We start from the raw sequence: 24884 nt of genomic DNA on the forward strand, positions 1-24884 counted from the left end.
TCAATTCGTTGTTGAAAATCGAAGAAACTTCTATTGCTCATTCATAGTACGTTGTAAGTTCAGTTAAATAAATTTATAAGTTGGTTCGATGTTAACTGCATTTTATTCTATGCATTGGCGCCATCTTTTGGTCAAACATTAAGTCAATTTCAAAGCTTCTCTTTTATTGTCATAGTATATTTAGACCCAATCAAAAATTATTTTAACAAAAAAAAAAAAATGGGAATATTCATGAAGAATAGAAACAAAAGGGAATAAAAGAAGAAGAAAACTGAATAAAGTTAAATAAAATATTTCGAGAAAAGATAAGAAAATATGAATTATTTAAAAATCCACCAAAATAGGTAAAGTTTAACATTCAATTCACCTTCAGTGTGAAGTTGCAGCTATTGCCTTGACTTTGACATTTCACAATCATTTATTATTTTTATTGTGAAGTGCGTGTTAAATCGTATTCCAAGTCAATTCACAGCACAAAGAGAAATTATTTTCATTTTTTGTATTTTTCACACGATTAAAATAACGTGAACATGACAACTGCCGCTCGTCCAACATTCGATCCAGCCCGTGGTGGTTCTGGTAAAGGGGAAAAAGATTTAAGTGCTCTTTCCAAACAGTACTCCAGCCGTGATTTACCAGGTCATACAAAACTCAAATACAGGTAGAGTTCATTCCATTTAATTGATCGAATCGATTTTACACAATGTCTCATTGATTTTTATCTTTTTTGCCGCTTTTATCAACTAGAGAGCATGGTCAAGGTACATCAGACGAACTTCGTCAACGTGATTTCCGTAAAGAATTGGAAGAGCGTGAGGCCAAAGCAAGTGGTAGTGGTGTTCGGCAAGCTGGTGTTCGTCGTGCAATCGAAGCCAATTCGGCACCTTCAAAGAAACCAAAAGTCGATCATGTTTCAACGGCCAATTTAGATCAAGACGATCCAATCGACGACGATTCATCGTCATCCGAAGATGATTCGGACGATGATACAGCCGCATTGCTTGAAGAATTGAACAAAATAAAGCGGGAACGTGCTCAAGAGGCGGAGAAAAAAGAACAAGACAAAAAACAAGAAGAAGAACGAATTCGAATGGAAAACATTCTGTCGGGAAATCCATTATTGAATTATTCAAGCGGTAAAGCGGGTCCATCCGACATGAAAGTTAAACGTCGTTGGGATCAAGATGTTGTATTCAAAAACTGTGCTCGCACCGAACCCGATAAAAAAGGGCCCATTTTTGTTAACGATTCGCTACGCTCGGAATTCCACAAAAAATTCATGGAAAAATATATTAAGTAAATTTCACTGTTAGTTAAGACATTTGTTTATTATTTAGAATTTTCCACAATAAAATCATACCACAACCAAATTATGAATAATAACACACTCAAGATAACTGAAAATAAACATCCGATATCATAGCGACGAAAAATTGGCTTTTAATCGTTTTTATGAAAACAGAACAGCAAAGGTTGCGTTCGTATCATCAATTTGACAATTCGTATCGGTTGTGTATACAGAAGGCAAAAAAAAACTTTGGTTATGTCATTCAGTTTACATTCAAAGTCAAAGTTGTTTCATCACGAAAATGAATCCACCGAGTTTTCGTTGGAAGAGTGCAACGAAAAATGCACTAACTTTTGGACTCGCATTGGAAGTTATTGCAATTGGATCCAGCTATCTCTTATACAGGGAATACAAAACAGATGAAGGTATGTTTATTATCTTTAGTTAGAGAGAGTTATTTTGTATAAAATTGGAACTTTCATTTGTTTACAGATTTTAAAAACCGAGTCGATACACAATTTCCCACATTGGTTCAAATGTTTGGCAAAGCGTCTGAGTGGTACTTGAGTGTCACAAAAGTCACAACAGCATATAACAGATTGCTGACGAAAAATTGAGATTTGGTAGTAGCATTTTGTTTTTTTTTTCTCTTCCACAGAATCGCGATTACAACTACCAAATCTCAATTTAAAGCAATTGCTGAACATTAATGTTGTTGTGGCTATTGCTTTGCAATTTTTTCATTATATGTTTTCGATTATTTTCGATTATTTTCCGATTACTTATCGATTATTTTAAATTTTATTCTTTTCTTTTGTGATTCTCCTCTTAGGTACTTGAGTGTGGTGCCCAAGGAATATAGAGATAAAATTCTGAATGTAGATAAAGCGGAATCGTCAACACAGAAAACTGAAGTGTCACCACCACAAAAATGAGAACCAATTTTGTCATATTGAATTCTAGTGTCGATTTTCTTGTGTAAATATGTGTATTTTTGTGAGATAAATTGGTTATTGATAGAAAAAGACGTCTTTTATTCATAACAATGCAATTTTAATATCAAATATACGTTACAGCGAATTTAAACTTATATCACAGAAATTAACATTAGTTTTCGTTTCTTTTTCGATTGTTATCACCTTTCACTTTCTTTTTAGCCAGCGAAAAAATACATTGAGATGCCACTGCTATAACCACCCAAGCCATTTGAAGCTAGCACACGATGACATGGGATTACAATTGAAATTGGATTTCGTCCGCATGCATTGGCCACAGCACGATAGCTTTTCGGTTTTCCAATGCGTTGAGCAAGTTCGGAATAGGTACTACTTGTGCCATATACAATTCTATAGATTTCATTCCAAACTAATCGTTGAAATTCCGTTCCCAATTTATCAATTTCAAATGTTGTTTTAAATGCCATCAAATTGCCTTTGAAATATGCATTTAATTCTGTTTCAAGGAGTTTTAACGGTTCGGCTTCATCATTTTCAACAATTGACTTTGAATAGACCTTTGTCAAGTGTTTCAGTTCAGCATCCAAATGCTTACCATCGACTGAGGTGAGCATTAGTAGATTTTTTTCATTCGTCACAGCAACCAATGTTCCGATTGGCGACTCAATCATTTTTGCATTGAGCGGATTTTGGTTTGCAGTAAAAACTCTTTCATACGGTTTCAGCAGATCTCGTTCAATTTTCGGCTTAATTTTACTCATTTTCATATACCTTTGGATTTTGCTTTTAAATTGGCAACACTCAAGTTTTGGTTTTTTTATAGAACTTAGTTATCAGAGATACGAACTCTATTATTCAAGTCAATATTTTCGTAAAGATGTATTTTGGTGGAAGAAAATATTTCGTTAACTTTCAAATGCTTTGAAAATCAGCGGTACTGTCAACTTGCACTTCGTTTCGTTATCTTTTTATGCAATACCAAATACAGGCTCACCTACGACTGAGAAAAAATGAACGCGTTAGTATAAATTCGAATTATTTGACATTCATAAAACATGTTTTGGTTATGTCGCTCATCTGATGCATTTAAAAAGAATACACAAAAAAACGAATCATCATGATGATAAGACGAAAAAATATTCGCCTGTTTGTTCATACACAGTTATAAGATAAATTCTTTTTTCGCTGTTCACACTTTATATATATAGATATATGTCTTTCTCTGAAAGAATAAAAATAATCAGTTCTTCTCTTTTATATGGTGTAAATTTTATTAAAAAAATATATATTTCACTATTCTTTGATTTCTGTATGATATTGTTCAAAATTTGCTTTAATTTTTATTATTCTTAAATCGGATAATTTTATTGTGATTACTAAAATAGATTGAGATAATAAAACAGGGGCACCAACGGTCCTTGCAATTTCGTTGAACAATGCCGTTTTGCCATATTCAATTGTTTTATTTTTTTTTTTCAAATAAATGTGGTGTTTGTCATCACCTAGAGGCTAATAATTATATTCTGTATGACTAAAAAATGTTACTGTATTTCCGCTTTGAACATTTCCAATCAACTCCTATTTAATAAAATACATATATACACATGTATAACATTTATTTTTTATGATATTTTGATCCTCTGTTGTTTGAAAAATAGCCTGCAACACAAAAACGATCAAAATTCATAAAAATTTAGTATAATATCAAAAAAAAGAGAATAAACAATGTAAATAAGAGAAGAGTATAATTATGGTCAATTTTGCACGTTAAAATTAACAACAGGTAGGATTTGAAAATGAGTCTCATGAGGTTTGTAATATAACTAATTTTTTGGACCATTTTGCCGTTTTTCTTGCATTAAATTTTTTAGCCTAAATTGGACAAAAACTGATGTAATATTTTCTTGATTCGACGTTTACTACGTTTTCTGCGTAAGCATTTAATATCTCAGCAACGATGAAGGCTTTAAATTTACTTTCCCTCCGATTCCAACATATATATTGTGTTGATGCTGTCAAAGCAGTTGCTGTTTATACGTGTATATGTGTGCCGTGCATCACGTACCGCATACAGAAGTACATTGAGACACATATCCGCACATATCTGCTCTAGTTCATCACGATTATTTCGCCATGCATTTTCTTTATTCATTGATCATATGAAGAAAAAAAATCATCATAAATAATGCTCATTTTCAGTCACGGCTTTTCAATGTATACTAACGGCGTATCTTGCTTTCAGTTTTGACCGAAGTTTAAACGCAGACAATAAAAAAAATCAACAGAATTAACAATGAATGATAAAAATGGTCCAATTTAAATGAATTTATAAGGAACACGTTGAACCTTATGCAAAATATGTTCCCTTTGAATAAGTTGGCACAACAGTTCAGTTAAAAAAGATTTTAAAACCAATATTGAATAAAGAACCAACTCACGAACCGAACGGAAAATTGCCACTGTCAGCAAAAAAAGTTTTTTTGTTGTTGTTCTCTCTCCCGTGCAATGTGACCAATTTGAATTTCGAATAAACAATTGTATGTAAACAAACTGAAATATTTGCCGATTATTTTTTTGTAAGCAGAAAAAGCAAAATGAATTTATCTGGTGAATATTATAAATGCCTGTCAACATCGCATACCGTTTCAATTCCGTCCGCTTCGTTTCGGGCAACACTAAATAGCTTAAGAAGAGACACATTGGGCTGTGTGTCGAACTGAAAATATATAGTAAATTCACATTGACTAAAACAGTACAGTAGAGTGCACGGAAACTAGTATTTTGTAATCAGCTCGTAGTTTTTATATTTGTTTTCAAAATAAATAATATTATTGTATGTAGAACCTTGATAAAATCAATCAAACGTATTGAAGAGAATTTATTGTTGTATTTAATTTGTCAAAGATTGGTCGGAATTTGAAAATTAACAATTGGCAGTAGGATACTTCGCGCACGCATCGGTTGTATACGGAATTCCATTGAACTTTTGTTGTTCGTTTAACCAAAGAGCAGTTGGTTTTTTGGTGATTTAGACTTCGACTTGTTTTTTATTTTTTTATTTTTGATAAATTGTACAGCATATAAATGAATAAAATGAAAATTGACTTTGAAATTCCTATTGACATTAAAAATGATTTGATCTATTGTCAACGAGCTTTGGCCAACCATATTCTAATTCATCAGGTAATTATTTTCTTTTTTAATTTTTCACAAAGATCACATCGGTTTTTATTTCCTTGTGCGAATATATATATATATTTATTTGAATAATTATTTACATGAGACGCACATAAAATTTATATTTAGAATGTCGAATGATAACTTCAATGTCAAATATTTCGATTCAACAGTTCTTTTAGTAATCGAATTCAAGTCAATACTTTGCAGAATATTATTACAATTATTTCAGCCAACGTACTGACATGAATTTTCATTCGATGATGAAAATTTTAAAGAAATTTGACATTTTTATTTGAATAGCGATAAACTTGAATTCGCTTATCTCATAGATGCTTCCGTACTAATTGATTTTTTTCTCTTTGTATCGTTTTTTTTTATTTTTCCAATAGAAACTGGTATCAATGATGAAAACTGTAAGTTTTGACACAACACTAATTGTGTGAGAATTTCATCATTTTAATATTTTTTTGCATTTGTTGTGTATTTCAGGCGGATGTTCGATTGGGAGCATCGTTAAAATCATTACAAAAAGATATTTTGGACATTGGAGATGAACAGGTAAAAACAATTTATGATCTTAATACAGGCATCATACTAAAAGAATATCTATTTTTGCCATTTTCCTTACACAGAGACTGTTATTTAATCGTTTGCGATTTTTTATCGACTATCATCAAATCACGAAAGGTGCCAGCATAGCTGAACGTGAAAAATTGACAAATCAAGTACGTGAAGATTTGGCAAATCATAGCCGTGCGAATCCGGGTGACATACGGCCGATGAATGTACAAATTCGACCAAACGAAGATGCTCTCTATGGCAAATACTTTCAATCGACAACATCTCCGGAGGATGGCTATTCAAGTGGAAATTCGGCATCAAATGATGTTAAAATCGAACCGATTTCCAGTAGTTCAGATGACGAGAAAATTGAAATCCTTGCGTTATCCAACGATGTTCGCGTTGATCAAAAAGTTTATTCGGGCCCAAAGCAAAAGGCAACCAAAGCACCAGCGGCAGGTCAAACTTTACTCAAACCAATACATCAGCGTCTGATTGCGGAGGCTGATGCAGAGAATCCAATTTGTGTGGTGAGACCTGAAGTTGGATTAAAAAAAACAGTGCCACCACAAGACCAACCGCTTAGCATAAGTCTTGGCCGCCTCCGATTGGCACAAGCACTGTCCGCACAATTGAACACAGCACAACCAGCACAAAAAATTGAATCACCCAAAACGGTTTCACCACAGACAACACCGAAAGAAAACTGTAATACACGATTGTCATCGTTGTCATCGTCACGTTCATCAAATGGATCTTCAGTCGAAATAGAACCGATGAAAGACGAAGAAGATGCACAGGAACTTAGCCAAGAGGGATTTTTACGACTATTTGGTTTGTATACACCCGCCTATACACAATATTTGATGAATCGTAGACCATCGCGAAAAACACGACAGTGTAAAAGCACCGAACGTGGTGATTATTTATACGGCAAATACGAACTATTTGAAAAACAGTTTGCCAACAAACGGCAGAGGCAATTTTTATATTCACCGCCCGCAACAAGAGCCAAACGCCGTGTTGGCAGCAATGGAACAACGAAAAATACAGCAAAAGAACCGTGCTGCATACCAAAACGGAACAGAGGCATCAAATCGAATGCATCGTCGAGTTCATCGATTTCATCGAATGGATCCAACAACAGTTCGGAGAAAGTTTGCTTGACTTGTTACAAGCGAAGTGAGTAGATTTTGATATTTTCGATGCGCATTTTTCATGTGTATTAATTTCAATGAACATTTCATTTGCAGATAATCTCCTTCAATGCCAAAAATGTTGCGGCCAGTATCATGCAGCCTGCCATAATATGAACACAGAAATTGTAATACGTCGCACATTTTGCCCGTTTTGTGTACGACAGAAAGGACGTCACAAAAACTTTTAATGGACATCTACTTACATTTACACGCTTATTTACACTTTATTTTCTATTGACATGCAAATTAAAGAACAAACACTTGTTATTCCCTTCAAATGGCCATCTTTTGTGGCTCTGGACAATTTACATTAAATCCTTGTCGGAAATGCCTTCAAATAGTCATAAAAGTCAGAGAGAACGATCGATAAAAATAAATAAAAGCAAATGGTTAATGAATTATTTGCCGGATCTTCAGCACTAAGTATATTCTATCTAGTTTTATGGAATCAAAGCAGTTATAAGGATGAATTTTGCTTGCTTAAGTTTTGTATATACATATGTATTGAATCATTCAATTTGAATGGAATGAATCAATTTGAGTCTCATTCAAAAACAATGGAAAACAATAAAAATTTAATCATATTCAATAATATTCAATCATAAAATGAGTCATTGTTTCATTTGATCGATAACAATAGTATATTGGTAAATCCTTGATTTTTCATGAATTCAACGATACTTCTGCTATCTTTCATTCAAAACGTCATTTGTGCTGTGCTTCATAAACCAGTTTATTGCCGCGGTAGCTCATTTGTCAAATATTTGGATGAATACAACGCCAACGCATATTAAAACCTTCGTTATGTTGCCAAATCTCAAAACAACCTTTCAAATCCATGGCATTTTCTTGGTCGCTCGGAATTTCATACGGTTTCTATTTAAACCTTAAAAAAAACAACCGATTTGGCGAATAAATAGGCATTGGATCGTTCCTATGCTGTTTTTTTGGTATTGCCGTATGTAAAAAAAAATATCGCTCATTACATATGTTCTCAATTACATATACAGCTGCCAAATACGAAACTATACACACACTCAACTCACGTGGTTCCATTCAATGTCAATAGGCGCATATGTATTGGTATTGGTTTTTTTTTGAATATATGTTGGCTCTCGCGATATTGTCTTGAATGCATGACGTTTACGTTGCAGACAACCGAAACATATACGTTTTTTTTTATTTCGTTTTCTTTCTTCGAATGATTTTGTTTTTACAGGAATTATGCTTAGCGAAAAAAAAAAAAGAAACAGACAAACCAATGTTACCTAACATTTGTTTAGCTTACTGGTTTTTGCTGAATAGACAATGTATGCATAGTATTTAGATGCTTTTTTATTATTTTAATAAAGAATACAACATGGAATATGTTTTCTGGGGACTTCAGTTTTTATTGCAGCGCCGTAATTTTAAATACATGTAATGAATTGATGATGCTATAAATGAAACATAAACGATATGATAAAATAATAATTCATCAATGTGATCTGCGGTTTAAAACCAAGTTTAAAACCGTAACAATCGTGACTCAATCATTTTAGCGCAGCGTCTTTATTCATTGTTTATTATTTTTTCAACTTGATTGCACTCTAAATGACATTGTCAAACGAGTCGCTTGTAGCCCAAAGGATGAACACGATAATTTGTATACTTCGAAAATAGAATACACCATCCATATTTTTTTTTTGCTACTTTCATCTTCTCATAAAATCGCTTTATATTTTATTAGTTTTATCATAATTGCTGCTTTTTTTGGAGCAATGCGAGCAGCAGCAGCAAACTAAATACAGACATACTCGAGCAAGCATTCGTTTTTGTGCTTGCTTCCAGGTCCGCTTCATGCTTTAAAAATTGTTCGATGAGTCAAGCGAGGATGTTTGCTGATTTATTTATTTTTAATGAAATATAAACCATCGAAATGGTGCGCCTTGTTTGCGCTCTTTTAATTCTAGCCTATTTTTCCCTAAATTGATGAATGAGTGAAAATCTGTTCAGTAACAACTATTAATTATGACGAAGTTTATTCATTATCAAACGTAGATTGAATTTTATCATCAATCTCATAATTTTAGACATTATTTTGAGCTGAAGATTTAGATTGGACATAGTTGCCCATTTGTTTTATGTTTATTCATGAATTTATTTATAGCTGATTTTATTGAATTAAAAAAATGAACAAAAAGATTAAGTCATATCTTACACGACATTCCACCGCATTACCTCAGACAAATTATGCATTTATTATCACGTTGTTGCACCAAATCTGAGTGGAAATTGGTCGCTAATTTTGAATAACTTTAAACGATGACTCGTCAAAATGAAAATCATAACTTTGTTAGCGTTAAAAATTGTGAATAACAGCTCAACAAATAACAAATATTGAAGGTGAATTACAAAAACAAAGAAGCCATACAAATGGTCACATTTTTAGTCTATGAGGTGTTTATTATGTTTAATAGATAATCGATTTGACGGAAAATTGTGCATAATTAAATTAGATATGGTTCTTGGTGGCCTATAAAAGCCGGTTTCTTTGTGAAAGTTGTAATCAAATCAGTACTCGCTGTTCAAGTGGATTCATACTTAAGTGATTCTTCAGTGTCAAAAAAAAATCCAAAAAATTATTCAAAATGGTTGTTAACTTCAAAGTATTCAAGAAGTGTTCACCAAATGGAAAAGTTACTCTTTACTTAGGAAAACGTGATTACGTTGATAATATTGCATCTGTTGAACCAATCGAAGGAATTATTGTGTTGGACGATGAATACGTTCGAGAGAAGAGAAAGATTTTTGGCCAAGTTGTATGCAGTTTCCGATATGGCCGTGAAGAGGATGAAGTGATGGGTTTGAATTTCCAAAAGGAGCTGTTCTTGGTATCGGAGCAAATCTATCCTCAAACTTCCAAGGTCAATGAGCCATCGAAATTACAAGAACGTTTGTTGAAAAAACTCGGACCGAATGCATTCCCATTCAATTTTAACATTCAACCAAGCTGTCCAGCCAGTGTGATTTTACAACAACCTAACGATGAGTCCGGCGAACCATGCGGTGTTTCTTACTTTGTGAAAGTGAGTCTTCATTAGATTTTGTTTTTTTAATACACGAATTTATAAATTGTTTTTTCGAATATTTTTCAAACAAGATTTTCACTGGAGAGAACGATACCGATCGTACTCATCGTCGTAGTACATTGACTTTGGGTATTCGTAAGGTACAATACGCACCTGCCAAGACAGGCAGTCAGCCATGCACCGTTGTTCGAAAAGACTTTTTACTCAGTCCAGGTGAATTGGAATTAGAGGTGACACTGGACAAGCAACTCTATTTCCATGGCGAACGTATCGGAATTAATATCGTTATTCGAAACAATTCGAATAAAGTGGTGAAAAAAATCAAGTCAATGGTTCAACAAGGCGTTGATGTGGTGTTATTCCAAAATGGTCAATATCGTAACACGGTCGCTTCGATGGAAACCGGAGAAGGTTGCCCGATTAACCCTGGTTCGACCCTTCAAAAAACCATGTACCTTGTACCATTGTTGAGCAACAATGTCAATCGTCAAGGTATTGCTTTGGACGGCCAATTGAAACGTGAAGACAGCAACTTGGCTTCGACTACTTTGTGAGTATTTTCATATGGTTTTGACATTCTGCCATTTTCATTTTTTTTATTGTAAAATTTCTACTTTATTCAATGCAGGCTCGCTAATCCTGAAAACCGTGATGCATTCGGAATTATTGTCTCTTATGCTGTCAAAGTAAAGTTATTCTTGGGCGCACTTGGAGGCGAAGTTTCAGCTGAGTTGCCGTTTGTCTTGATGCATCCAAAGGTAATATTATTTTGATATTTTTGTATGACGAAATGCAATTAATAAGTTTTTTTAATTGAATTGGATTTTTTTAGCCTGGTACCAAACCAAAGATCATTCATGCCGATAGCCAAGCTGAAGTTGTGAGCTTCCGTCAAGATACCATTGTTGATCCACATTACGTTGATTAATTTGCACAGATACTGAGATGATATTGAATTGTTACAATTCAATTGTAGACACGAAACTATATAATGCTTGAGATTATAACCAAAGTCGGAATGAAATTTATAAGTCTGGAAAAATGTAAGCTTTGGATTATATTCTTCAATAAAAAAATATTATATTCATTTTAATCTTTTGAACAAAAAATACAATGGTGTTTTATTTACTTGCTGTGAATGAATAAAAAAAACTGAAAGGCTTGACAATAGAATATATACGCTTTGGAAAATATTGCGCAAAACTCTTTTTTTTTTTTCAACTTAAAGTCGAACAAAACATTTTCAATCGTTTTCATCAAAATAAAATTCATTTAAAGACATGATTATCCAATCATAATCGGTGAGCCAATATTCTATGAAATATTTCGACATGTTTTTTTGAAAAACACTTGTTTCAGTCGTCAGTACAATGTTCTTTTTAATACATGTTTGTGGTTCGTATTCGTGCGTCGTCTTGACATTTAGAGGTTTTCAACAGGTTTCAAATTAATGACTGAAAATCAACTGTTTATGTATGTATGAAAATGTTATTTTTAAATTGTGTAACCGGTTTAGTTAAATTAAATATCGAATTCCTGATAAAATTTGCAAAACCACAGCAAACCTAGACATTTTGAAACAAAAAACTCTCGCAAAAAATCGCCGATTAATTTTACCGATCGTTTTTAAATTTCGTTCAGTTTCGTGTATGTTTTTCCAACCCTGACAAACACGGAAGACATGTGCATTGTATTTGTGTTGCTCAAGTTGGCAATACTCATCGAAGTGTAACTTTTTCTGTTCAATTGTAATTCTCATCCCATGCGATACTTCAGACAGACTGCATTTGTGAGAAAGAGTGGATTTTTTATGTGTTTTAATTTTTTTCCGAATCAATGTGCAAATAAATTGAATTAAATAAAAAATCATCAAACTCAATTTTCAATATACGTGGTCTGTTAAAAACGCGACGGAGAATTTCCATTCTAAAAATTCAAGAGAAAGTGAAATTGTTGTAAATTTCCACACATACGCCAAGAGTTCTTTTGTTATTTTATTCCATTTTTGGTTTTATTTAATTTTCGTTTCGTGTTGAAACCATAAAACATTTGGTTAGTGATATATGGATGTGGATCAGGATAAAGATATAATTGTGATTGATAGCGATACAGAGACAGAAGAAGAAGAATCAGACGAAGAAATGGAAATGCAATTTATTCCCACAGAAAGTAATCAAACGTAAGTATATTTCGTCATACGAAAGCGACCGACGAAAAAAAAAAATATCTCACCAGTATTTTGAGGTTGTGGTTTTCTCGTCTGTCCCTTGGAAACAAGAAACAAAGTAAACGCTAAATGTTGTTATGAAATTGACAGCAAACGAAATGATAAAATCTAGAACAATCGGTTAACGTTTCAATCGTAAATCAATTCTTAATGGTTTGCACCTGTGAAAATGCACAAAACATGGAATCATATTTGAATTGACAGCATGAGCTAATAAAATTCTAAAATGAAAATTGTACGCTGGTAAAAATAGTTTGTGTGACATAGAGTGGTAATAAATGTTTAAATTGAATTTTATATGGGCGGCAATCAAATTACTGTTATGATTAAAATTTAAGCGCGTAAAATTTGATTTAATGCAACGGGAAGCATGGACAAAGAGCTCGGTTTTATGTGATTCATATAATATGTATACTTTTCTCGTGTAGTGAATGATGTTGTTTCGATAAATATATTGTGCGTGCGCGTCTTTGCTCACCAAAGTGTGTCAACATCTCACCAATTTGGATAGAGAAAATAATAGAGTCCTAATATACAATGTTTATGCTACAAAATGCTATTATATGAGTAATCAAGAGCGCGCATTATACTAGTTAGGTGCCATTGATCCTTTGTCAGGCCACTCACATTAAAAACAAATATATACATCTTTTTGGCCCACAATTTATTTGGTTTGCATATCGATTTTACCGTTACACCAGTGTATGTACACGTACAGAGCCATAGCACTGTATAAAACGCAATTAAGAGCTAAAAGTCATTGGACGTTTGCTAGAGTTTGTTCGCTGTCATTGTGTTTCTGCTTGAGCGAACATTTGTGTTCCAGTGCAAACCATTTGATGGCTACGCGTTGGCGGTGTATTCGCAATCTTTTTTTTATTCAACGGGTTTTTTCCATTTCTTTATTCATCGAATGATATTTTGCACCTTTGTTTTGTGCGACATTTCGTCTTTGGTATTATGACCCCCCATAATCCGACAAATTAAATTCGGATAATTTTTTGTTTTCGTCATTTTCTGACTGACTGACTCATTTTGCATTGAATGCTTGTTCCGCAAACACAATAAAAAGCAGACGTATGTACAGCAATGTGATGATTTACGTACATTCACTTTACTATTTATTTCGCTTGGTCACAAATCAAGGTGGATTTTATTTAAATTCTATTGATTTGATATTCTCATAAAAGGAAACCTACACTTCAATTAAAATACAACAAATTTACATTAATACCGTTTATCCGATCAATTGATTTCATGTATTTTATTTTATTTTATAGACTGGCCGAGAATAAGAAAAATGCTGGAAACGATCAGTACAAAGCACAAAACTATCAATCGGCATTACATTTGTATACGGAGGCGATTACATTGTGTCCCGATAATGCTGCATATTATGGAAATCGTTCGGCATGCTTAATGATGATGGGCGACTATAAAGGTGCGCTCAAAGATAGTCGCGAAGCTGTTTTGATGGATGACAAATTTGCTAAAGGCTACGATCGCACTATCAAATGCTGTATCACATTAGGTGATATTGTCGGTGCTGAGCAAATGATCAAAAAACTTGCTGAACTTGGTTCAAACAATGACATCTGTAATAAATACGAAGAACAATGCAAACAGCTACGCTCCTACGAAGATAAAATCACCCAATGCTATGAGAAAAAGGATTTCCGTACAGCCGGTAAGTGAACGGCGATTTCTTTGTAAAAACTCAGTGAAACGGGCGGTGCCAACAACACAGAAGAAAAAAAAAACAAAATTTGTCATTTACAATGTTTGTGTAGAATTCACCATTTATGATTCGAACTAGTTTTTGGGTTAATGAAGAGCATTTTTTGTTGTGTAAATGGACGTATTCATACATAATGTACATTTCTGATGGCCGCATGTTTAATATAAAATCGATTCTTATGAATTTTTTTTACTTGTTTCAGTTTTCCACGCTGATGGTGCTCTAAAACTCGCAATTGCCTGTCAGAAAATTAAATTGCTAAAAGCTGAATGTCTGGCTCTTCTTGGTCGTGTTGAGGTAGTTTCCGTTTGTTTTTTATCCTATTTTCTAACCATGTTTTAAAATCATTCCAATTCAATGCCAATATCCAAATAAGAAATAAAAATCACAAAACATTCACGATTGAATGTGACTGTAAACCACATTGTATTTGAATAGAATGAAAAAAAGTCATTTGTGCTTTCCATAAAAAGTCATTTTTTATTGATTGATATTTTTATTGACACAGGAAGCAAATGACATAGCCGTATCGTGTATGAAATCAGATTCGTCAAGCGCTGATGCCGTTTACGTTCGAGGCCTGTGTTTGTATTACAAAGACAATTTGGACAAAGGATTGACGCATTTCCAACAAGTACTCACACTGGATCCCGACCACAGTAAAGCCAAGGTGATGCGACTAAAGGCAAAGAGCTTAAAGGAAAAAAAAGAAAATGGTACAGTATTTCTTCATAAAATTTAAAATCAAAATTTTCTTCAATACCGTTATCAATTTAAGGCAACAAATTATTCAAAGTGGGCAAATTTCGTGAGGCACACAAATTGTATACAGAGGCGCTTGCAATTGATCCACTGAATGCAGACATAAATTCGAAATTATTGTACAATCGGGCATTGATGAATTCAAAAATTGGAAATGCACGTGATGCGATTACCGATTGCACAGATGCATTGAAAACCAATCCTGCCTACCTCAAAGTGATCTTGTTGCGTGCAAAATGTCACAATGAAACGGAAAATTATGAAGAGTCTGTTAAAGACTATGAAGCTGCATTGAAAATTGAACGAACAATTGAAATTAAAAATGCATTGAAAGAAGCGAAAATTGCATTGAAACGATCAAAACGAAAAGACTATTACAAAATCTTAGGAATTGATAAGCGGGCATCAGAGGACGAAATCAAAAAAGCATACAGAAAACGAGCGTTAGTTCACCATCCCGATCGTCATGCAAGCGCATCAGAAGACGAGAAACGTGAACAAGAAAAGAAATTTAAAGAGATTGGCGAAGCATATGCGGTTCTATCAGATCCACAGAAGAAAGATCGCTTTGATAATGGTCAAGATTTGGACGACGTTGAATTTGATCCATCACAGATGTATCGTCAATTTTTCCATTTTTCTAGTGATTATAATAATCCGTTCAGTTTCTTTTAAAAAGGCAACACAAAAACACTCATCGCCGTTTTGCTTCCTTTATTTCATTTCTGCTCTGTTGAAAAATTAAACAAATAAAATGAAAATTATAATAATAGTTTTAGCTTAAGATATACAATTTATTGAATGAATTTGAAAGATATTGCCCAAGACTTATATCTTATTTCATAAATAATAATTACAAGGCAATGCAATGGATTTCTTTTTTGTATCTAAACCACTAATTTTGGTTATAAATCTGGTTTTTTGGACAATTACGTACAATTTATCGTTCGACCAAATAATAAAAACAAACAAAAAATTACTAGACAAACAAATGGAATAAAAACATTTCGAATTAATTCATTTTTGTTTTATTCTCCATAAGCTGAATGTGTGACATCGTCAAAATTTATCGGTTTGTTTTGTTTACTCCTTTAGTTTTTCCCTGAACAATTGCTCAAATAAAAAAAAAACACCCAAAAATGCCTTCTATAAAAACATGATGAAAAGAGGAATGAAAAGTTCGTATCGTTTCTAAGAAAGGGCGCTACCATAACAAAATCCATTATGTTTCTGGAAAGTACCATCCTTTCAAGGCATACATACGAAATTTGAGCCATATCCGTCCACTGAGTCAGAAATTATAGCACTTGAAAGAACATAACCTCAAAATACACCTAAATTCTCAATTTTATGGCTTTATTCGAAAGAGGAGTCATTATTTTTAAACTATTTTTCAACCCAGGACGCAGATATAAGTCCCCCCAAGCTAAATTCGAAATAACGAATCGATTCGTATCAAAACTCATCAAATGCTGACATCATCTGCATGACTTCCCGAGATGGCTTTTCACTGAAATTCTGAAAGCTTACATTTTCACAAAAAACACCGGATTATCTTTGTCCAAAAATGTCAAAATTGACATGTATTATTCTTTTGGCATTGTCGCATCTCATCCAAGATGATAAAACGCTATTTTGAACAACGCAGTACTAAATAGTGGCAAGGAATACGAGATAATGTCAAAAACTCAGATTTTGTGACTTATCGTCGTTACGTTGATTTTTGGTGACCAGTTGGAATTTAAATTTCCTCAAAATGTATTCCATGGGTTTTGTAAGACATTAATAGTTACCATTCAGTAAAAATATTTACTTGAATAATGCTTAAAACCCACTTTAGATCACTTCAAAGTTGCCACTCGATTCCATTTGTTGTCATTTTGAGAAAATGCGGCACTCTTTGTTTGAATGAATTTTTTTTACACAAATTTTGGAGTAATGTATTGAAATAAGTATTCTACAAGATGTTTGAGATCCATTCTTCAGTATTCACAAAAAAATAGCCATCCTTCGGGGCAATTTCTTAGATTTTTTCAAGCATCTCTTCGAAGACCCGTATTTTTAAGGCAAATTGAGGCGTTCGTCACCTCTGGCGTTTGTGACCACATACATGTCAATAGTGACTCTCTATATAGCCTCAGATGGTAGTGGAGGGACCAAAGAATACCTTCAAGTGTTCAGTTTTGGATTCGCTGATGGATTTATCAAACAAAAATTGACCTAATTAGCATGGTTGAAATTGATTTTTCGCACATAAAGAGAAATGCTGGAGATTGGTTCATTTCAAGTGCTATAATTTCTGACTCAGTGGACGGATATGGCTCAAATTTCGTATGTATGCCTTGAAAGGATGGTACTTTCCAGAAACATAATGGATTTCGTTATGGTAGCGCCCTTTCTTAGAAACGATACGAACTTTTCAGCCCGCCTGTTAAGACAGAATTATGTGCGGAATGGGGATAAACCACATTAACGAGCGAAGAGCGCGAGTAGTTGCTAGTTTTTTTTAAAAAATCTGTTTATAAAATGATAGCAATCGTGAGTATTAATTGGGCACTAATTTATTATTCTTCGTTTTATCCTGTATAATCTACAGTCTGAACTAATGACGTTATCAGTGATGTCTAAATAAAATATGTATCAGTGAAGTACCATGGTAATGTCTAAAATTTGAACGATATTTCTTGTTTCTTCTTTTTTAGCGAAAGTATTTAATGAAATTTATATGATATTTTACAAAAAATGCATGTCGACAATAAAACAATACGATGAAAATAATGTGCGAAACGGAATATTACAAAGATTGATTAAAACGAGAACATGACATACATCAATTTCTTTCTAGAAATTTTTTATTTCGCTTCATATGTTGAGAGCAGACATTATATTGAAATATTTTCAGGCAGCTGATTCACTTTCATTGCTATGTGGATATATCAAAAAAAGGTCATCGACACAATAAATGACAAAAAAAAATCACTGAATATAGAACCTTATCTCATTAAGCCAAACAGCCAATGTATTTTCATTTAATTATTGAAATGGAAAAGTGGAATCGATTAAATATTTTTTCGCCTTTGTTTCTCTTAAAATGTTTCGAAAAGTCTAGAATAATAAAGTGACTTAAATGATAAATCATCTAGACTTCAAAACATTGTAGCTATTGACAGCGTGTGTTTTCATAATTAGATAGAGTTGTTTATTTAATTTTCGCAAAAAAAATGACACGTGTGTCATGGGGTTGTTGTTTTTAAAAAAAATAAATAGATAGCTTTTGTTTTCGCCGGAGAAGAGACACGTGCAAGATGTTTTGCCAAATTCCCATGCAAGTAAGAAATAGAACGCTTTTTTATTGAAATTCCTTACTGAATTTTGAGAACAATTTCTGACTCCGTAAATCGTATAAAAGAAGCTAACGGATCAGAGTAAAGTCATAGTTTCTTAACATAGTGGACGAAAAAGTGAATTGTTCAAAATGAAGTTGCTTAACATTTTATATGGCTGTATTTTTCTAAATGTATATTTTGTAAGTATAACTGTTTTTTATCATCTCGATTTTATTATTCTTCATAATTTTTATCTCTTCTGCCACTGTGCTATGGAGAAGATACATGACGAATAAATTAAAATAACAATATATCGTAAATGTAACATAGATTAAATATTATTCCATTTTAGATTATTAATTGCAAGTGCGCAAAAAGGGTTCAAGTCGATGAAAGTAAGTACAAGATACATATTTTTATTATGCATATATACATCTATAGTTAATCCATAACAAGAAAAAAAACCAAAAGTAAACCATATTGATTCGCAATGTCTAATTATTTTGTTATTTTAACCGATTTTCTAAAAATAATTAAACAAATCGCTATGTTTGGAAAAAAACTGTTTCATTCAGACCATTTCTTTTATCTTTTTTTAAATTTAACCCTCTAATGCATTAATTTTCTTTCGACATGAGACTTATTTTTCTATGATTGTTTTGGTTTATAATTCCTTAAAAAAATAATCGAAATTCAAAAAATCGCATGGTTTTCTCAAAAAATGCTATTGACAAAATTCGAGAACAATCAAAACCATTGTTTAAACTGCAGTAAAACTGCTATAAACAAAGAAAATAATAATTTTTTTTGTCAAATTTCTGTTTTCGAGTACAACCGTGTTTATAATTAAACAACCGATTTACATCCAGTTGTCAAATGACCGGAAAATGAAAGCCTGAACCCTACTGAATGTATTTTAATTCATAAATAACATCTTTTTTTTTAAATTATATATTTTAGACAATAATTTATACACCATGCCTAAAGGCAGGGCTATGCACTAGAGGGTTAAAGAAAAAACTATATAATTGAATTTTTTAATTTAATTTTTTTTATTTCCAAAATAATTTGGACTTTTATAAATAAATAACATTTTGACGAAGAAAATAGAACACAAATAAAGTATCTAAAGACAATCGATTGACGTGGCTTCATTGATAATGAAATTACTAAATCGAAAGCAGTCATAATTACTAGAGATCTAATTTCTCTATGTAAACAGTGTTTACTAAACACATATTGAGAATATCGTACAAACAAGAAACAAGTGAAATACCGTTTCTATTTTAAAGATAATATGGGAGATAAAATAACATTTTTTTCGTGTCAACAAGTAAAAACGTGTTAATTTCGAGTGGATAAAGTTCGTTTTCTAATATTGATTTAAATATACTAAGCCTATTTTTTTTTTCAATAAATTATAAACTCTCACCTTCTATTAAACAATTACATTTATTTAAATTTCAGCATCGGCAATTGTGGAGTACCTAGACATTATTTATGATAATTTTACATTGAGTCGAGAACGAGATATTGTAATGGTTTTGGGTAGCACCGGTCCCGGAAAAAGTACGATAACTCTTCATCTCACCGGCAATAAATTACGGGCTGTCAAAGACGAAGCCACCGGTGAATTACTAGTTGTTGATGAAGATGACAAAATAGGTACGTCCCCCAAGATAGCAAAAACCATTATCCCCGAAAGGATGTACGACAGAGAAAATAAGATTGTGTATTATGATTTGCCCGGATACTACGACAAAAACACCGACATCAAGTATGACATTTCTAATACGTATCTGATTCAAAAATTGTGGCAGCACGCCAGACACGTGAAACTTATATTTACGCTGCATGTGGACACGATTACCTCATTGACTGCTGTCGACGATTTCAGAGAGTTCGTAATGCAATCACTTAAAATTATTGAGAACTTTGGCAAGTATCGAAATGGAATTGGTCTAGTGATTACTCAAGTACCTGATAATACATCTAGTAGTGAAGAACAATTGATTCGATCCAATGTCGATAAAATTAAAAGTTTAATGAACAAATTGAAATCTGACAATGCAGTAAAGGACAAGAAACTCAAAGATTTCTTCAGTATATTGTTGCAACAAGACAGAGAAGGCAGATATAGTCACATCAGAATCCATCGAAAAGTAAAGCAATTGGGAATGTTGGAAGATATGAAAACTCCACATCTCGATAAACAGTCTATAACCAAAATGATAAAGAGCCTCTCATTCGTCAAAAAGGATGATGACGATTTTGGCTATACACTCTCTGATAATACACAAAAAAAAGTTCAAAAAATTATTGAAGATTTCGCTAAGCGTCTGACAAAGGATGTGAACACCCTTGTAAATGGGATCAAGTCATTTTATGAAAAGCTCGAAAAACAAGCCAAAAATAACACACACAAATTTGAACTCTACAGTAACGCCTATTTTGCATGTGAAAAATTATCTCAAATACAATATGAAAGTCATAGATCACTTGTAGAAGGTTTGATTCGTGATTTACCTTCACTTCAAATCAATGGAACCAGTGGCCCGTTGAAGAGCCTAGAGAAATATATTGAATTCATTGGATTTTTCAATCAAATGACCAATTTAAGTACGCCGTCGTCATTCCTTCCCGATACTAAAATCCTAATCAAAAGCTTCGTGAAGGATCTCGATAAATATAAAGATAGCAAAGATAAATTGAAAATAAAATTGGGCGCACAACAGTATCTAAAAGAGAAGCTGATCAATAGAGCAAGTGACATTTTCGCAGAAATTGAAAAGTTTTATTTGAATCAGGAGAAGAAGACTTCGGATCTATCTGTGATAGATGCAACAATGACTTTGGGATATGAAAGATTGTTTGCGTCCAGCTCCTCTGATCTTTGGAGCACCAAAGACCTTAGGAGGTTCAGAAATTTAATCATCCGTTTTGTGTCGGATCTTAAAATCGAAATACCGGACGAGATTTTTGATGACTTCAAATCAACCATAAATACGATTTTTTCTTTAAAGCTACCGAGCGAAGACATTTTATCGAATCTATTGAAAAACGATGCAGTGAAGAAAACCAAAATCTACCTCTTTGAGACAATCGAATGGTACAAGCTCTTGCACGTTGTGCACACCGCTTTATCGGAATATAAAATGCAAAATAAAACGGAATTCGGCAAAGCGAATGACATGATTAAAAGTGTATCCGCTCTGATTAAAGGCAAAGAAAATAAATCATTCAAACTTAGTCAAACTAAAATTTTGGAATATGCGAAACGCATCGATCAAATCAAAAACACATTCAATTTGAAACAAATGATACTGAACTCCAACAAACTGAAAATGTTCAATGGCCTTTTGGGACTTGTTACTCAAAACTCAACGTCGGATAAATCATCGAATCGATTATTAGTGAAAGGATACAACGTTAAATTGAGCGACTTTAAAAATGACATCAACAGCAATGAAATCCAGCACATTCGAGTATTTGCACTCAATAAGATTTTTGTTGACATTGATATCGATAAAACTGGCAAGGAAAATCAAATTTTATTCATCGCACCCGAAGTGGAAGTCGTTAGCGAAAGAACGATCATTTTAAATGGAGCATCTGGTGAATCGCATGATGTACCCGCTCCAAATGAAGCAGTCGCCCCAGGTGCAAAGGGTAATGGGGGAAAAGCAGGGAAACCGGGTGGCCCAGCTGGTAAATTCTCATGCATTGCATTTAAGTTCTCAAACAGTGGTGGTTTGAAAATTCAAGCGAACGGAGGTACAGGCGGTCCAGGCCAAAACGGTGGATGGGGTATGTAAATTAATTGGTTTTCCTTTGCTTATAGATATTTTAAACGATGATTTTTTCATACCTTCAATAGGTGGTGATGGTGTAAATGGCACAACCCCACCCTATGAACGCAAAGGTGACATGTTTGGAAATGTTGAGCAGAGAAATATTGAGATGTGGCAGAGGGATGGCTTTGCATATAAAGTATTTGGAGATATGGAAGATACAGAATACATTGTTTATCCAACGAATCTTATTAAGCCGGGTGATGGCGGTGACGGTGGACGCGGTGGAAATGGAGGATTTGCCGGAGAATTGAACATAATTGGCTTGAATAATTCTGTGCATAAGTTTTCATTGTCCAACAAAGAAGGTGAGAAGAGCTATTTGATTTTTTCATTAACTATAACTTTTTGAGAAATGACATATTTATTTGCGAACTTTGAATTGATCAAACAGTATCAAACATATTGTGCGCAAGAGTCAACCTAGAATATGAAAAAAGATATTAAACATAGATGAAACATATTTAACTACGAATCGAAGCAATAATTATTTCTCATTTTCTAAATAATATTAGGTGAATTGGGCATGAATGGTTTGGGTGGAGACGGAGGATCACCGGTTAAAGATGGAAATACAATAAGACTCGTAATTGCGAGACAGCCATGTTGTCCAGCTATGGCGTTAATATGCTTTCAATCAGTGAATAAATCCTTTGAAATTGGCCAACGCTTTGAATCAAGCAGAGGAGATACTGGTACAAGCACTCTGGACCTCGAAAATGCAACAAAAATTGCTGAATCAAATTCAATACCTCTATCACATTCAATAAATGACTACAAAACTTATAGTCGGGAAAATGTGGCACATTCAATCCGTGAGTCGGACATGAGCGAATTTGTAAAGGAATTAGAAGATGATGAAAATATTCAATCAGCGTATAATGTGAATGGTTTTATCAATGAATATCACTGTTTAGAACATCAATATTTTAACTTGCGTGGAGAATTACAATTTAGTCCAGCCTATGAATCATTCGTAAAACGAATGGATAAGTATGTCAGAACTTACAATTTGACCGACGAAGAAAAACCGGTGTTCAGCTATTTGGGAGCAGCGGCGCTCAGTAAAAGCATATCAAGTGTTGCTCATCAAAGAACGATCATTGATTTACCGAAATACATGAAGCTCGTAAAAGAGCACGTGGATGACTTGAATCACGCAAGCAGAGAAAAACAAATCAAAGACGTCCGAAAGCGATACATAAAATCAATAAGCGAGCAGGTAAAATCGGCAAGACAACTTATCAACGACGATATTATCACAGAGATTAATTCAATTTTGGATGGGGGCAAAAACGATATTATTAAAGCAGTTGACAATGTAATTGATGACGCTCAGAAGAACTTACAAGAGGCTGAATTGGAAAGGAGAGAATTGGAAAAGAAATTGGCAATTAAGACAGCATTTGCTATTTTGAAAGGTAGTGCTGCGGTGGCAACAGTCTTCTTTCCAGTTGCAGGTGTGGCGGTTGCTGCCTTGGAAGTTGTCGAAGGCATTGCGACTACATTCCCAGAAATAAATACAAGAGTAAATAAAACGAGAATCAACAGCCAAGAAGTTAGTCCAAACATGAATGAGCATCCCGTTCGAGAATATATGGAATTGAATCATGTACTGAGAGACGTCGAAAACGAAATTAAAAAATTAAAAAATGCTTTCAACAATACCCAAGAAGAAATTGACAAGCTCAAAACACAAATAGAAACAAACGAAGCAAATAAAGAGTTCCCGGCAGTTGACACCTTGAAAACAGTAAGAGAAGCATTGGAAAAAGATGATTCATTATTTGGACAATCTAACGCTGATAAAGCCAGACAAAACAAATTCGCCGATGTATTGGTACAAGTGGAAAACATTCTAACCGTTGGTGGCGAATTCTATAGTGTGTATAAAGAAATTAAAGATAATTACAAACAAATGGATGAGGTTAAACAAGCAATCAAAAGAATTCGACCCGAGTTAGAAAAATGGAAAGACAATGAAAAACGAATTCATGACAATGTGAATACAATGTTTATCGAAGCCAGACAATATATGAAAGAATTGTATGAGAGTGCAAATGGACAGTCACGGGCTCATTTGCTTGTTCATAGATGGAAACTCAGCATGCAAATACGAATATTTAAGAATATTTTCAGTGATATTACTGAAGAATTTTCAATGCACGATCAATTCAACACAATTTTCGTTAAACTTGAAGATTCATTAAATGCAATAATTGATGTTTACAATCAAATTGAAAGTCTACTCAAAACAGCCAAATTTGCCGAATACATATACGAAGTGCAATCAGAACATGAGATTCGCTCTTCAAACATCGCACTAAAAGACACCATAACAGAATTGGACCTAACTATTCAAACGAATCTTGTGCGCGAAGAGCATGAACTAGTGATTCATGTATTCAAACAACATTATTTCCCCTTTGCACAAGACCTTTTGAAAGAAATGATTGCAAAAAATATTCCACTGCCATCGAATTTGAAATTTGAAGATATGGAATCATTAAAACGTAACGCAATAAGACAGATAGATAAAATGGAAGAAGCGCTCATACAATGGGGATCCAAATTACAAAACACCAATAACTATTTACATAATCAAGTTGAATTTTTCGGAAAGGGCAAGCAAAATAGATCGCCTTTCTATACATGGAAGTATGATGAAATTAAAAGTGAAGTTTCAAAATTACTAAATGGAAAAGAAATACGCCTTAAAGCAGAT

General features: G+C 33.4%; 6 protein-coding genes across 7 annotated transcripts in view; 5 read left to right on the forward strand and 1 right to left on the reverse strand.

Annotated features, from left to right (window-relative positions):
- Nucleotides 1–423: 423 nt before the first annotated feature.
- Nucleotides 424–1377, forward strand: LOC116344868 (protein CWC15 homolog). The gene is made up of 2 exons (XM_031773687.1): nucleotides 424–661; nucleotides 748–1377. The coding sequence occupies exons 1-2, from the start codon at nucleotides 531–533 to the stop codon at nucleotides 1298–1300; spliced, it is 684 nt and encodes a 227-aa protein (XP_031629547.1). The 5' UTR covers nucleotides 424–530; the 3' UTR covers nucleotides 1301–1377.
- Nucleotides 1378–2335: 958 nt separating this feature from the next.
- On the reverse strand, nucleotides 2336–3303 carry LOC116344869 (methylated-DNA--protein-cysteine methyltransferase). Its single transcript, XM_031773688.1, has one exon. It carries the CDS (start codon nucleotides 3009–3011, stop codon nucleotides 2442–2444), a length of 570 nt encoding a protein of 189 aa, XP_031629548.1. The 5' UTR covers nucleotides 3012–3303; the 3' UTR covers nucleotides 2336–2441.
- A 1679-nt stretch (nucleotides 3304–4982) lies between these two features.
- Nucleotides 4983–7659, forward strand: LOC116344765. Of its 2 annotated transcripts, XM_031773500.1 has the most exons (6): nucleotides 4983–5204; nucleotides 5322–5427; nucleotides 5814–5837; nucleotides 5914–5982; nucleotides 6057–7167; nucleotides 7239–7659. In XM_031773500.1, the coding sequence occupies exons 2-6, from the start codon at nucleotides 5329–5331 to the stop codon at nucleotides 7370–7372; spliced, it is 1437 nt and encodes a 478-aa protein (XP_031629360.1). In that variant the 5' UTR covers nucleotides 4983–5204; nucleotides 5322–5328; the 3' UTR covers nucleotides 7373–7659. The 2 variants fall into 2 exon arrangements, with proteins under 2 accessions (XP_031629360.1, XP_031629359.1); XM_031773499.1 differs by having other exon boundaries at nucleotides 4983–5427.
- Nucleotides 7660–9721: 2062 nt separating this feature from the next.
- Nucleotides 9722–11364, forward strand: LOC116344876 (phosrestin-2). The gene is made up of 4 exons (XM_031773712.1): nucleotides 9722–10252; nucleotides 10327–10805; nucleotides 10884–11013; nucleotides 11088–11364. Exons 1-4 carry the CDS (start codon nucleotides 9815–9817, stop codon nucleotides 11181–11183), a joined length of 1143 nt encoding a protein of 380 aa, XP_031629572.1. The 5' UTR covers nucleotides 9722–9814; the 3' UTR covers nucleotides 11184–11364.
- Nucleotides 11365–11994: 630 nt separating this feature from the next.
- Nucleotides 11995–15998, forward strand: LOC116344855 (dnaJ homolog subfamily C member 7). Its single transcript, XM_031773664.1, has 5 exons — nucleotides 11995–12434; nucleotides 13763–14169; nucleotides 14423–14517; nucleotides 14729–14936; nucleotides 14999–15998. Exons 1-5 carry the CDS (start codon nucleotides 12319–12321, stop codon nucleotides 15655–15657), a joined length of 1485 nt encoding a protein of 494 aa, XP_031629524.1. The 5' UTR covers nucleotides 11995–12318; the 3' UTR covers nucleotides 15658–15998.
- Nucleotides 15999–18437: 2439 nt separating this feature from the next.
- Nucleotides 18438–24884, forward strand: part of LOC116344923 — a 21666-nt gene continuing 15219 nt past the window's right edge. Inside the window, exons 1-5 of the mRNA XM_031773784.1 lie at nucleotides 18438–18508; nucleotides 18661–18703; nucleotides 19776–22115; nucleotides 22186–22467; nucleotides 22675–24878. Coding sequence (XP_031629644.1) covers nucleotides 18458–18508; nucleotides 18661–18703; nucleotides 19776–22115; nucleotides 22186–22467; nucleotides 22675–24878 — 4920 coding nt within the window. The 5' untranslated portion in view covers nucleotides 18438–18457. The remainder of the gene's footprint in view (nucleotides 18509–18660; nucleotides 18704–19775; nucleotides 22116–22185; nucleotides 22468–22674; nucleotides 24879–24884) is intronic.

Source organism: Contarinia nasturtii, unplaced genomic scaffold (assembly GCF_009176525.2).
Source record: "Contarinia nasturtii isolate CC-2019 unplaced genomic scaffold, AAFC_CNas_1.1 Cnas_scaffold_1182, whole genome shotgun sequence".
Lineage (NCBI taxonomy): Eukaryota > Metazoa > Arthropoda > Insecta > Diptera > Cecidomyiidae > Contarinia > Contarinia nasturtii.

Coding starts and splice junctions, on each gene's coding strand:
- LOC116344868 (XM_031773687.1), top strand. CDS start 531: ATGACAACTGCCGCTCGTCCAACATTCGATCCAGCCCGTGGTGGTTCT. Junction 662..747: donor CATACAAAACTCAAATACAG/GTAGAGTTCATT, acceptor TTTATCAACTAG/AGAGCATGGTCAAGGTACAT.
- LOC116344869 (XM_031773688.1), bottom strand. CDS start 3,011: ATGAAAATGAGTAAAATTAAGCCGAAAATTGAACGAGATCTGCTGAAA.
- LOC116344765 (XM_031773499.1), top strand. CDS start 5,329: ATGAATAAAATGAAAATTGACTTTGAAATTCCTATTGACATTAAAAAT. Junction 5,428..5,813: donor ACCATATTCTAATTCATCAG/GTAATTATTTTC, acceptor TTTTTCCAATAG/AAACTGGTATCAATGATGAA. Junction 7,168..7,238: donor CTTGACTTGTTACAAGCGAA/GTGAGTAGATTT, acceptor TTTCATTTGCAG/ATAATCTCCTTCAATGCCAA.
- LOC116344876 (XM_031773712.1), top strand. CDS start 9,815: ATGGTTGTTAACTTCAAAGTATTCAAGAAGTGTTCACCAAATGGAAAA. Junction 10,253..10,326: donor GTGTTTCTTACTTTGTGAAA/GTGAGTCTTCAT, acceptor TTTTCAAACAAG/ATTTTCACTGGAGAGAACGA. Junction 10,806..10,883: donor AACTTGGCTTCGACTACTTT/GTGAGTATTTTC, acceptor TATTCAATGCAG/GCTCGCTAATCCTGAAAACC.
- LOC116344855 (XM_031773664.1), top strand. CDS start 12,319: ATGGATGTGGATCAGGATAAAGATATAATTGTGATTGATAGCGATACA. Junction 14,518..14,728: donor CTCTTCTTGGTCGTGTTGAG/GTAGTTTCCGTT, acceptor TTATTGACACAG/GAAGCAAATGACATAGCCGT. Junction 14,937..14,998: donor AAAGGAAAAAAAAGAAAATG/GTACAGTATTTC, acceptor TATCAATTTAAG/GCAACAAATTATTCAAAGTG.